The sequence below is a fragment of the Calidris pugnax genome, unplaced genomic scaffold, assembly GCF_001431845.1.
Source record: "Calidris pugnax isolate Ruff unplaced genomic scaffold, ASM143184v1 scaffold102, whole genome shotgun sequence".
In the NCBI taxonomy this organism is placed as follows: domain Eukaryota; kingdom Metazoa; phylum Chordata; class Aves; order Charadriiformes; family Scolopacidae; genus Calidris; species Calidris pugnax.
Genome location: NW_015090846.1, coordinates 5,539,733 through 5,553,813, shown reverse-complemented (window position 1 = coordinate 5,553,813; position 14,081 = coordinate 5,539,733). Strand labels below are relative to the sequence as shown.

Here is a 14,081-nt window from a genome sequence, read left to right as displayed (position 1 = left end):
CCGGCGCACTACAGCTCCCGGCGGCCCCCGCGCGCCGCGCCGTGACTCGGCTGGGGCGACGGCGGCGCGGGCCGGGATGGAGTGAGGGGGCGAGCGGCGGAGAGAGCGCAGCCCACCGAGCTCCGGCCCCCGCCCCCTGCCTCTGTGTCTGTCTCTCTCTCTGGCCCGGGCCTATGCGGCCCCCCAGAGACCATGGGATCCAGGATCAAGTGAGTGCCCCCCGGAGCTCTCCAGCCCCGCTTGCAGGCCCTCAGGAAAGCGGGAGGGCTGTGGAGAGCGAGAAGGGGACTTCCCCGCCCTCCTTCCAGCTCCGTGTGAGGCCGCGCGGGCGAGACCCCGGCCGAGCGTGCAGGCCTCGGGGTAGGGCGAGGAAGAAGAAGGGGAGAAGGAAGGGGAAGGAGTGCCTCCCGCCCCCCCGGGCCAGCTGGCGGCCGGGCAGGGAGGAGGCGGCGGGGCAGAGGGCCCCGTCCGTCAGACCTCAGCTCGGCGGCCGGACCCCGGGGCGGGGAGCTCCCCCGTCCCCCCTGCCCCGGGGAGCGGAGGAGAGTGTCGTTTGCCGCCCTCATACTCAGCCCTGGTCTGTTTGTTCTCTTTCTCCCTGGCTTCAGCTCTCGGTGTGGGAGCACGCAGGGCCAGGCTGTGAGGGCAGTGGAGTTTTATGGGTGCAGGCCTGGAGGAGGGACTGGGGCTGCTGGGATGGGGTGGGGGGCTCCATTGCCAGCACTGCTGAGGGCTGTTTTGGGGGTGTGGTGGCATCGAGAGAGCGCACGGCCTCCTGCCTAGGTGAGGGTGTGCTGAAGGGAAGGTGGATAGTGGACTGTGGTATCGTGGAAGTGCATTAGCAAGGGGAAGGAGAAGAGTGGTGCAAGTGATTCATGTATTGGGCCTGCAGCTCCATGGCCTCAATATTGTTTTAATTTTTGTAAAACTGGGGGTTGATTTATTGGTAAGCCCTGTTGGTATGTTTGGTATTGTCACGTTAAAGATCTCAGTTCATTCATATACCGTTCCAGACAAATTCAATTCCTCTGAGACAGGTAGAGGTGTAATAAAGCTATCACCAGGCAGAGAGTGCTGACATCTTTGTGCATGAAAGGTGTGACAGAGTGGAGACATCCAGTGAAATTGTATTTTATTCAGCAATTTCAGTAGGTGCTGTTGAGCAATTGCTTTTTCTTCTTGAACACAGTGTTCTTCAAGTGGGTCTTTAATGTTTCACCTCTTTTGTTTAACTTGACTGTGAGACTGGAGGGAACATAGTTTGTGTTGTCTTTAGCGTGGTGTCACATCTTTACGTTCCTGAGCCTGTAGGTTGGAGAGACATAAACGTGTGTTTGTCCGGCCGAGTGTTTTAGGGAAGTGTAAGTGGGTAATGAGTGCTTGTAATGCTAGCACTGAGGTGATGGGTTGGTTCCAGAAAACAGCCTTCCTCCTCCTGGAGAGCCTGCAGGGATAACATTTGCACTTTTTTTTTGGCATACAGGTTCTCAACTGTTGCTACAAGAAAATCAAAAGTCTGAGAAACTAGATAAACTCTTAGAGTACTTTCAAATACAGCTGGAATCTGAAATGGTTACTATTTTGACAGCAGAGCAGGTTGCATCTGTAACTTGCACCTGCAGATCTTGCAGCCATCACCCTTGCTTGGGTCACTTCAAGATTATGGTCTGAAATGACTTCTTATGATGATCTTATCTTAAATCTACTCAAAGGCTGATGTTCACTTAAAGTATAGTTTCTTTTGTGTACATACTGAATCCATATGCTGTGTTTAGGATCTTTGGGTTTTTGACTGCTACTTTGACATTTAATGGCTTTGTATCCCCTTTGCTGAATGTGAATGTAGTCACTCAGATGAGACACTTCAACTGGAAACTTCACTGGTGTCTGTGAGGAGATGTAGCAGTTAGAAGTATTTGGAACAGTCGATGGACTTTAGGACTTTTTCTGTGCAAAGTCTGTTTCAGCATGACCTTATCTTCTAGGATTACAGAGAAAGCCTGTGTCTTTCTCTGTCACCAGGAAAACATAGGTGATAGCCCACTATAAGCATTACTTTATGTTCATCTTGCATGTTGTGAGAAAGCATTTTGTCCATTGTGTGGCTAAGCAACTTTGCCTTGAGCAACAATTAATAAATTGCTTTTTTCCAACATCGGGCAGAACACTGTGCCCAAGCAGAGAAAGGACAGAATTTCAAAACAATCTTGAAATATGTAAAGAATGAGTGATCCTGTCTGAGTCTGAGGTGGATGTTTGATCCAGCAAAGATTTTCAGGTTGGTAAGTAGCTCCCTTATTGGGGCAGGTGGGAGCGTGAATGAGAAAACTATTTGATAGTTGCATATAGTGAGGCATGTCTCCTTTAGCGGTGTTGCCAACGTATGTTGGAGCCCTAGTGAAAATCCAGTAGTCAGATTTCTTGCTATGGATTGATAATTATGAGGGATATTAAACTCCTTGGCACATGATCACTTGCACACACTGTGATAAACTCTGTGTGAAACCTGGACATATGTGTCAGTTATATTTTTGATGGATGTATAGTAATGAGTCATTTGAGTGAAAGATTGCTTAGAGGAAATTATCAGTAGCTACATCAGACTGAAGTGAGAGAAATCACGAAGTTGCCAGCAATCCTGTAAGCTTTTGGCTTGTGTGTAGCTAGAGGCGAAAAAAAAAGGTAAATTGAGTATTGGGTTACAGTGTTGGGTTAAGCTTCGTGTTGGAGCATGTCATACGGTACGTGCAGGGCACTCTGTGCCAGTGAGGTAATGTAAAATAGGGATCTCGTTAACCTGGCTGCTATCCCTTCTGGTGTCTTTCAGTACTCAAGGCATTATAAAAGAGACAGGATTATTATTATTATTGTTATTTTAAATAATGTGTCAGTATCAGTCTGTTTAACAGAATTGCATTGCACTGTAAAAAAACTTGGCATATTCCTTTCCAGAGGTGGTTGTATTTCAGTGATGACAGAAAAGATCCCTAATATTAATCTGGGAATGTTTTCGGATATTTAACATAAAGTTTGCTATATAGTGAAATGTAATTTTATCTACCTAAGGAATACCAGGCAGAAAAAGTTAAATATATAGAAAATAATCAAGGAATGAGGTACAGTTTCTGAACTGAATTACCAAGTACAGATTTCTGCTACTAGTTGTTCAACTCTTGCAAAAGAAAAAAAAAAATCTTGTTACAGGATAACTAATTATCAAACAGTTTCAGGCTCCTCTCATGCCTCAGTTTTTAAGCAGAATGATTCTTTTGGTCATAAGTGCTATTAGATTTTCCTATGTGTAGGACGAAAATGCTGCTGACAGTTGAAGTAGGCTTTAGATATTTTAGATATGTAAGGTGTGTACGTGCATACATACAGCTTGGGGGAGGAATTTTATTTAATTTTATTGTGCACAAATCTCTTGTAGTTAGGTAAAACTAATAATTTTGATTGTAAAAATTACCTAAATGTCTTATTTGAAATATTATATTACTTCAATGTAAGATTGAATTATTCAATTGCTTGATGTTAAAGCTATTTCTACATCGGAGAGATTTAAGTAATTCATACAAGTAACATACAAAAAGCTGCCTTTTCTCATAGAGCTCCTTCCTAAATTTCTATTTACAAAAAAGTATTGCATTTCTTTCTGAAGTTTTCCAGTTATCAAATAAATGGGGAACTACGTATTTTTGCACATATGGGTCCTATGTATTTTTTTATTGCATCTGAATGTTCACTTGATAACTGACTGTGGGTCTTTAAGTGATTATTTGGAGGCTCTTGGGAGGAAAGAGAACTTTGTGTGTGTTTTAAGTTTATAATGCTGTGGATGATTTCAGTGGGTTGAGGTTTCAATACAATGCACAGGTGGCATTACATGTCTGCAGGGTAGTTTAATAGTCATAAAAATGGACTGCAAAACATACATACTATGATGCATGTTTATTCTATGTTTGCAAACTGTATGAAGTCTCATAGTGACTTGTTTCCTTAATTCCACTGAAAAGTTATAAAATATTCTGAATTCAACAATGACTTCATTCTCATACTGAGGTGTTAGCTTGTTGAATGCAGCCTTTAATACTAACTTTCTGACTTGGCAAAGCTACTTTAATTTCACTGTTCATAGAAATAAGTGGACGTTTGTCATAGAATATTAAAATACAAAATTTAATGTCTTTTTGTCTGAAAGGTTTGGTACACAGTATGTGCTCTTGACAGCTGTGTTATACAGTGTTTTCACTAAAGAACTTGAACACAGACTCTAACATAATACTAAAAAGGTGTTTGTTATTTTACCCATTAGCAGTAAAAATATTATAAAATATATAAACTTTTAATTAAGGAAACAGTGAGCTAAAAATAAAGACATAAACAAGGAAGGTAAGATAAGGCTGCACAGCAATATATATAGAAGAAAAAATACATTTCTGGTGTTAAGTGGATATCATTTCATCCTTCTCCTGTGCCGTGGTTGTGGGAATTTAGCTAAGAATCTCAATATTTGAAGCAGATTATATGCAGTGACTGTAAGCAGCACAGAGAGAATTATGCAAGTTTGTATTATACTGCAAAATAATAGCTGATTTTAGATTTCTCAGAACTTAGGTATGTAGTTTTCTGAAAAATGGCTACTTAAGGCAAATCAGCTGGGAACTGGTGGCAAATGAAATTAACATTAATTGAATTGTGAACTGTTGTTGCTCCTGAGAGGTGCTCTGTAAAACTGTGGAGTGTGATCCTGTGCTACTGAAACCAAGGGTAGCTTTTCTGTCAATTTAAATAGGTGTGGGGTTTGGCTAAGAGCCACTTGAGTTACACTAAGTGGGCCCGTGGCACGGTTAGAAATGTTTTGTGTAATCCCTTTTGGTGTTAAAGTAAGATTAAAAATAATATAAATTCTCTGAAGAGTAGGCTGAACTCCTTGACATGTTTATATATTTGCTTTGAGATACTGGGTTAGATGAGTTTCATTTTTTAAATTATTATTCAGGTAGGAATTCTAGCATATACACACACACACATATGGGTTTTGTCCTTATTTTCATCCTTAGCTGTAAGGGAGCTAACCAGATTCACAAGTTAATTATACCTCAACAATTTTCTAATGTTAGATAGTTTACATTAACACATAGAAGACAACATTATCACTGTACAGGCAGTCATAAATTTAGAGCAGTAATTATGCAGTTTTGATTCTTGGTTTTAACCAGAAAACCTAAGAATAAAATATCACATGCTCAGACTTACAAGATCCTTATTTCAGTAACTAAACAATTACAGTCTAATGTGTGATTCTCTTTAATCTTATAAAAAAATTTGGAGGAGCTAAAATTGTTAGAGTCAGGAATTTAACTCAAAATATGCTTTCTTATATAATCACCTGCTGCCTTGACATGCTCCTTATGAAATGTAGTTCCAGAGGCTCACTTATGGAGTTATATTAGTAAGAACTGAAAATATACACTAAATATTGGGGTTTTTTTTCTTAAGTTATATATATCATTAACTTTTTACTTTTATTACTAGTATATTTATAGCTCTGGAGCAGAGTTAAAAATACTCTTTCCTCAAGCTTCACTTACTTTTTGTAGCTGAATTTGGTATAATAATTTACTATTGCACCCATTTCCTTATTTTGCATGTATCTGTCAGCTTTCTGGTTTTAAGACTCTGGAGTTTCATGAGGTGAAACCTTGTGTGTTTATAGTATTCTTCACCATGGTCTCTTTTTTTGACAAAAAGGTAGAAATATTTTGACAGGTATTAAAAAAGGGAACTGTCTTCATCCTAAATGCAGCCTCTTAAGTTTCCCAGTAATGTGTACATGAAATTGCTTTGCATGCTCTTGACTGCAGCTTCCCCCCCGCCTCTTTTTCCTGAGTAAATAGGTGACATGAAGTTGAACTCAAGGGTCACAGTAATGAAAATGTGAATCTCACTTGTTTGTCCCATGTTGGACAATGTGACTCTGTTTTCAGTTTGGTAAAAAGAGTATTCAGGATTTTATTTTTTTTCCTGAAAAAGGTCCCTGTATTTAGCCCGTAGGTAATTTACTTTCTCACGTGAAACTAAAGGTGCAATAAAAAGAACTTGCTTTTGCAAGTTGCACTTGTAAACAAATTTCCTATTATGGCTGAGAACTGAAATAACTGTAAATGGCATGGTTTTCTTTTTCTGGCAAAGTTCTGAATAATAGGCCTGTGATATCTTAGTATCTAGAAATGCAGGCCAGTCACAGCAACTGAATTGACTTAAAGGTTCTGTGTGCTTGTTTTCTATTGTTTGGATTTTATTTTTTCTCTCTGGGAGTTTGTTAGACACCCTGTTCGTAGGCTCATCTGAGCTTCAGTTGTGTCTCGTTACATACTTGTAAGGCAGAAAAGTCTGATGTGAAATCATCAGACTATAAAACAAGAAATCTGGTTGGGCAAGTCGTCATTGTAACACAGGCATTCCCACAACGCTTTTTGACCGAGTAATTGAAAGCACACATGAAAAAAGATTCTCAATGCGCTAAAAGCTGTTTTTTTTTCCTTTCAGACAAAATCCTGAAACTACCTTTGAAGTGTACGCAGAAGTAACCTATTCAGGAATCAGTTGCATTGGGAAAGGTACTGTTTTGCACTCAATTCTACCTATTTATTGGCTAAAATTATTCTTAAGAACCGTGTGTTGTGAGAGAATGAACATGTAAGTATATTTGTGAATTTTTTATTGCACTTTCTTCTAAACTTGAAGAACTTTGGAAATAAGCAGGAAAAGCAAAGGTTGAAATTTGTAATTCCAGAATTTACTTCAAGATACTGTTTTGTGAGATCAGTCTCTAGAATGTTATGAGAAGAGGGATGTCAAAATCAAATAATTATGCTTAGTCAACATATACTAAAGTATTACCCCCTTTATCTTTCATGAAACAATCATGTGTGTATTGTGCGTATGGTATAATGAATTGATGGAAAGGATTTTTATATTTTATTGACTGGAAACCACTTACCTCCTTTTATATCTGTATTTGTTTGTTACAGTCTGCAAAAGTCAAATAGCCACAACTCTTTGCTGCCAAAGCCTCCATAGGAGCTGTAACTGGAATACAGTTTGGCTTGTCCTCCTGCTCTGTGCCATCACGACTATTTGATGTAACTGCAGGAGCCCTTTTAATAACTAGTCTTTGTTTCTGCACATCTGACCTGGATTCTAGTGCCAGAAAATCTGAACAAATTTGACCATAAACATTACATTGTACAGTACTAGTGTCTGGGTATAATCTTCTCTTTGAAGTTTGTTTGCATCCCCCTGGAGGGATTAATTCCCTGCTGTGGGAAGGTGGGTTAAAAAGCACGGAAACTACTTTACAGGTTTTTAATTGGAGAATTTAGTATACATTTTGTTCTATAAACCAACTGATTCTGTGGGAGTTTCACAGTTGTGTTTTTAGGTTTGTTGTGTGCACTTGTAGGTGCAAAATCTTCAGAAATTGTTTTTAGTTTCTAATTCTCTCTGAATAATCTTTTAAAATACTATTTGGAAGAAATTTTTTTGTGTTTAAGAGATGTCCTTTATTCTCAGAAGTCTTCAATTTCTGTGTCCCCCGAATATTCTGTCCTTCTGTTCTAAATGGAGGTTGTTGTTGGTTCTCTTCAATGTCAGCTGTATTTAACAGGTATGCTGTATCCCAGGCATATCACTGTTCCAGAAATATAGATCTGGAGACCTCCATTAGTCTTTTCTACTGCTTGACTAGCTGTTCTGTGCCAGAAGACCAAGAATATGTATCAAGTTTTGGTAGTAGTAGGTTTTGTTTTTTGCAGTCAAGGATTGTATGTTAAATGGCAAGGAGCAGTTAAGAAAAGCAAAATGTATAGAAGGTGTAGAAGGTGCATGTTATCAGGCACATTTAAAAAACTATTTCTTCTCATGTAATGGATCCCCAAATTGACTGATAGATCTCTTTTTGAAGTTTGTATCTTAATATAATAATGCTATTGATCACTTACAATGCTCTGAATTCTTAAATCAATCTTCTGACATGGTCGTGAGGAGAATGAATTGCTCCAAAGCTATAACAGCCCTAGTGTGGGAGATTGCCTGACTTGTGGGATGGTAATACAGGCTTCTCTTTTGTTTTATTCAAAAGTTGATGTAGCGAAGGATGTTTTCCATGTGACTTTTAAATATCAGCTGCAATTGCAAGCTTTAGTATATTTCAGTTTGCTTACATTGTGCTGAACTGGGAGATACTGGCTGGTGTAATTAACTACTGACAGACAATGGTACGTTCAAGTAGCTTTATTGCTAATGTTATTGTTACCAATCTTGCATTAAATGTTTATTTGGTTAATAACCTTTGAAATGAATGAAAGCAGCATTATCCATTGACAGTGATACAGAATCATAGAATCATTTAGGTTGAAAAAGACCTTTAAGATAATCTAGTCCAACCATAAACCTGACACGGCCAAGTCCGCCAGTAAAACATGTCCCTAAGCGTCATGTCTACGTGCCTTTTAATTACCAGGGATTGTGACTCAACCACTTCCCTGGGCAGCCTATTCCAATGCTTGATATAGAAGGATCCCTCTTAGTTATCAAGACAGTTGACTGCAGAAGGAAAAAGTCTGTTCTGGGCTCCAAGAAAGACATCAATAAACTGGAACAAGTTCAATGGAGGGCCACTAAGATGGTGAGTGAGCTAGAGCACTTGCGCTGTGATGAGAGGTTGAGAGTGTTGGGGTTGTTCAGCCTGGAGAAGACTTCAGGGGACCTGAACAACAGTCTTGCATACCTATGAGCTCATCAAGATGGGATATCCAGTGTCTTCACAGTGGTGCATGGCAGCAGGACAAGAGGCAATGACATAGACTGAATCAAGAGATGTTCTAACTGCATATTGGGAATGTGTTTACCATGAGAACAATTGAGTATTGGACCAACTCAAAGAGCTGGTGCAATCCCCGCCCTTGGAGGTTTTCGAGACCTGATTGCATCAAAGCCTGGACAACCTGGTCTGACCTCACACTTGACTCTTCTTAGAGCAGGAGGTTGGACTATAGACCTCCTGAGGTCCCTTCCAGCCTGAATTATCCTAAGATTTGATTCCTAGAAATGTAAGCTTCGGGAACATCTGGAGGATGTTTTGTACTGTTATTAAGGTATGAGGAGAAAACTTCATCGAAACCAAAGAAGTTAAAAAGAAAGCATTGTTTTATTCCAGTCCTGGCAGAACTCTGCCAAACCACAATGAAATGTGTGATCACAGGAAGGAAATGATTGTTGGATCAGCTCAGCTGTGGTCTCTGTCCTTTTCCCTCTAGGTTGTTTAGAAATAATGACCATCTGTGCTCAGCATTGGTGATTTCTGTATTTCTGACACATGAAGTGTTTGGTAGTTGTACAGTCCCAGCATTCAGTTGTATCTAAAAGCTGTGTTTGTGGTTTTTCTTTGTTATATTCATAGATCTTATTTGGGGACTTAACGGACTTTTCTTACGGGGTCACTTTATGTAAATGTGATACCTTGGTTTTGAGAACTGTGAAGCAAGATAGCTGCAACTGACTAGCAACATGAGGAATTATATTTTTTTTAACAGAAGGCAATTACCAAACCAGTTTTTTGCCTTATGATTTCCATGGAAGCTGGGAATTCCCCTTAGCTAATTGACTCTAAGTGTGTGGTGTGGGTGGTTTTTTTTGTTTTTTGTTTTTTATTATTTTGAAGAGCACTTGACATCCTAAAAGTAAATGTAAATACAAAACTCTTTTATCTTAACTTTGTTCCCACTCTTTTTTTTTTTTTTTTTTTGGCTGTCTGGGATTCAGAATTTCTTCACTTAATACTTCAATGATCCATTCATTCATGTTCTGCTTTTCAGTTTCATTGAATAGCGTGGTTCTCTTGTCCATGCCCTCTTCTCATAAAATGTTGATGTCTCTCACCAAAAGTCTAAGGCACGAAAATAGAATAGAAAGAATGGAGTCTGCATCTTTACAGTGACAGTACGTGGAAGTTATCTAGTGAGAAATCTCTGTGGTGCGTGTCAAGTTTAAGTATGTCAAGCACAGGAACTTCACAAGTCTTGTGCTTCTCACTGACTCCCACACACTTACTTTCGGGAAGAGAGGAAAAAATAGTTACAGTTTTGCTTAAAAGATGGAATTATTATAGGGAAAATATTGGGTAAAACTTGTATTGTTGATACTTTGATCCATCCTTTGTAGTATTAGGTAAGTGGTGGATAATGACTGGGAGGAAAATGAGGGGTTCCAAGGCTGATACCGAACCCTGGCAAATAGGCTGCTTTAGGTTAAATAGTCTTATCAGGTGCCTTCTGTGCAGTGGTGCAATTGGGATGGAGTAAGATGCTGATACTGTATAGATGGGCACAGCAAGGCAACTCTTCAACAGGTATGGCTGGTAACTTTGGCTTTCAGCCGTTGCAGTTGAATAGAAAGATTGTTAGGACTTCCAAAAATTTGATCACTAAGACAAATTGCAATTCACATATAAGGCTTTGTTATTCTGTAGGCTGTGTGTGGGGTTTGTGTCTTTGCCTTTATGCGTTTCAGTGCTGTGTAGTTCTGACAGTAGGAGAATTTCTACATTTCCATATCATTTAGATAAAGGAGGCCATCCTTTAAAATCCAGGTGTATTGCTTTTTTAAAAAACTACAACCAAACAAAAAGTTTTTAGATTTATCATGATTATTTAGAGGTTTCACTGATGTGCGTTAACCTTGCTTCAGAAAATAAATAAAATATTGTGTTCCATAAAATAGTCCATTTCTGAGCAAATAACGTTGTACATTCTAAACTAAAACTACGTATTTCAGTTGTAACATTAAAGTAAGTTTTGATGATAAGTCAGTGTCTCTGGTGTGTGGCCTTCTCTTCTTCATTGGAATTGTTACATGCAATGGATAATATAAGAACAAAATAGACACTTTGTATGAAATACTAGTATTTTACTGGATTTCTTTTCCTATTTTTAAACGTCAAGTAGAGGAAGGGAAAATGCATTCTATGAGATTTTGAAGGGCTTCTAACGGAGGGCTTGTGTATTTGTCGTGGCATCTCATAATAGTAAAACTTCACAGAAATTGAGGTAGTAGATTACTTGTATTGTTTCTTTTACAAGTTGTAACTGTTTAAGTTAGCTCAAGCACTTCTAGAAATTCTGTTCTGTGCCATTGACATATTGAATGCTTGCAAGGAGAGTAAAGTGCATTGGAACTGCATTGTTTGTTTTTTTTTTTAAATCTCAGCTAAAATATTGTTTTGTTTTTTTGAGATGCAGAACTAGGAAGAATCTAAAAGCACTTTTGGTTAAAATGCCTATATAAAGAGAGCAAAAGCATACTAACTACTTAAGAAATAGTTCTTTTAATTTTGAAAGCACTTTGTGATCTTAAAACTGCTGCAGATCATTTGTCGGAAATATGATGTGACAAATTTAAGGGTCTTGCTGGACCTGAGCCGAAGATCCTCTCTTCTTAGATGGGGCTGTGAGGACAATTTTAGTCTGACTGTCAAACTGTTCATGGAGAAAAAGAGAATTTGTTAGTCTAAGGAAACCGATCAAAATAGTCTCTAAAGTATGAACATTTGAAAGTAAATGCTCACAAGAGTAAGACACCCCCCTACACCCCTGTCTGGGAGGACGTAGCATGCTTTTGTGTGGGGTTTTTGTGTTCTCGCCAAAGCAGACATTATAAAAGTATGTCAAATCTGTAGCTTTACCATGTAGTGTGCCAAAAGGCCTTTCTCTCCAAGGACCTCATCTTTCATCTTTTTGTGAGCGTAGCATAAATTCTTGCTGTGTGTTCAAGAAAAAAGCTAAAATGGTTTAGTACAGCTAAAGGATTTCTTTCTCTTTTTTTTTTTTTTTTTTTTTTTACATCTCTTCATTCTGTAGCTAACATGGCCTCCTTTCCTAGTGGCAACATGTATGGAGTGAGACAATATGAAGGCTTACAGATATTTTTTTTTTTTTTTTTTTTTTTTTTTTTTTTTAAACCATGGTAAGTTGGAAGCCTAAATGCAAAAGCATGGACAAAGTGTAAGTGTGTTAGAGTTTAAGAAATGTTCACTGGATTAGTAAAGGAAATGTAGTTTATACTACTTCTTTTATGACAGAATTTAAAAGGTCTTGCTGTAAGACTCGCCATGTGCTTCTTTCTTTTCTCGAAAACATACCACTAAGTTGAAAAGGGAGATGAATCTTAGAAGGAAACTATTAACTCTGAGGGAGTTTATCATTGTTTGAGAGAAAGGATGAAATTTGCATTTGAATTGGCTCTGAGAGTAGCATGTACTACTAATCTTGTTCCTACTAGAAGCTTGTGAGTAGTTTAAGTACTTCCTTCTTTACTTTTCATGTTCTAGTCTTGTGTTGTAATAGCTCTTTCCCTCCCTTCCCCCCTTCCCAGTAGATCACAAATGTTATAACTTAAAGTAATCGAAGTCCTTAACTCTACTGGCAGAAGCCGTGATGTGCTTGGGCCCTAAAATTATTCTACAGTTATCACTATGGTTTCCATGAGAGGACGTTCACAGGTAGAGAGAACTAGCAGGTTTCTGTCTCTGCAAAATAGACACGCTGCTACTTAGCATATGTTGTAATTTTAGGTAATACAGCAGTACCTTCCAAATAGGTGAAGTGTTTTCTTGAACATAAAGTTACTGGAGTAGGATTAAATTAAGAGTTGATGAATCAAAAGTTTGTAAACTTTTCTCTGAGAGTGATCTCTATTTTTTTAAGGTGAAAATATTTTGTTGAAGTCTGCCTATTCTGTATGGAGAAACAGATAGCATGCTGAAGGTTTAGGAATAACAAAGGAAGGGCAAAATTCAGGTCTCTTTCTATTAAATAAGTGTTTTGTTGAACATGTCCTGTAATTCAGTATCACAAACTTTCCTATCCCACCTTTACGGTATTATGTTCTACACCTAACTTCCTAAAGCAGGACTGGAAAAGTAATCAAATCTGAGTAGATAGGTAGTATTTGGGAGTTCTGATTCTCCTAAGGTGCTGTGTTGTGTTTCCGTTTCCATTTGATTGCTGTCTTCTAAGTACAAACAAGGTGGAAGATTTTCACAGAGAACTTGCAGAACTTGCAGAGCCTGAGGACTGCACTGTCCAGATCAAATAAGTAGCTTTGTCTGAACTGTTTTGTTTGAAGACAGTTCACAGTTTGGCTTTTGGAGTATAATTGAAATACATAACTCAATTTGAAGAGAAACTCACTTCATTAAATAATATTAGAGTGTGTCGTATTGCAAATCATCATAAATTTTACCTAACACGTTTTTAGGTGTGTTCTTAGCTGATGATTCTAGGGTTAATAAAACCCTGAAATGTTAATAACAAGTATAACTGAATGTTCCTCCATTTCTGTAAGTTATTTTGTGGGAAGAGTTCTGTTGTTTGTCCTTCTTGCTTCATGCTTTAACTACCTCTGTCTACAATCTTTTCTATTTCACAAGTGCTTAGGAGCCTGCACTATATTGCTGCCGCTGGCACTGTTTAACTAGACAGAAAATTCAGCACAGAAAGTCTCACTCACAAGACTTTAAACTCTTTTGTTGATTTATATTTTTAAAGGAGCTTGACATCTTCATCAAGTTCACAGTGGGCCTGCTTTGTTTGCTTTCTCTTGAATGCTTGATAAGATTTTTCTTCTATTGTTTTGTGCAGCAAGGACAGAACTTGCCATGGCTGAGGTGGTTTTTTTGTAAATCCACAATATGGTCATTGTCTGCTGCTGAATAATTGTGACTGCTTTTTGTACAACCAGAACTAAGGCTTTGGCTGTGAACAGATTCCTTCTTAGCGTGAAAAGAGACTAATCCATGTAAATACAGCCCCAAAATAAAGCTTTACAGAAAAAGGGAAAGGCTGCTAAGCAGGAGGGCAGAGGTCAGCAATTTAACCTTTAACCTAACAAATAAGAAGCATGAAAGTTCCCGAATTGGTTTACAAAGGCAAGCTCCTGTGATCTGTCAGTTTTTCTTTTCATGATAGAGTTGGGTGAGAAAACTGACTGACAGCTAGTGCCTTTTTAACTGCAGGTTGAAA

General features: G+C 38.5%; 1 protein-coding gene across 4 annotated transcripts in view; it reads left to right on the top strand.

Annotated features, from left to right (window-relative positions):
* The first annotated feature begins 49 nt into the window (after positions 1 to 49).
* DENND1A (DENN/MADD domain containing 1A) overlaps positions 50 to 14,081 on the top strand; it is a 186,494-nt gene continuing 172,462 nt past the window's right edge. For 3 of the 4 annotated variants that reach the window (XM_014943041.1, XM_014943040.1, XM_014943038.1), the window contains exons 1-2: positions 50 to 209; positions 6,550 to 6,620. In XM_014943041.1, coding sequence (XP_014798527.1) covers positions 193 to 209; positions 6,550 to 6,620 — 88 coding nt within the window. In that variant the 5' untranslated portion in view covers positions 50 to 192. The remainder of the gene's footprint in view (positions 210 to 6,549; positions 6,621 to 14,081) is intronic. The other variant, XM_014943039.1, reaches the window with a different exon arrangement.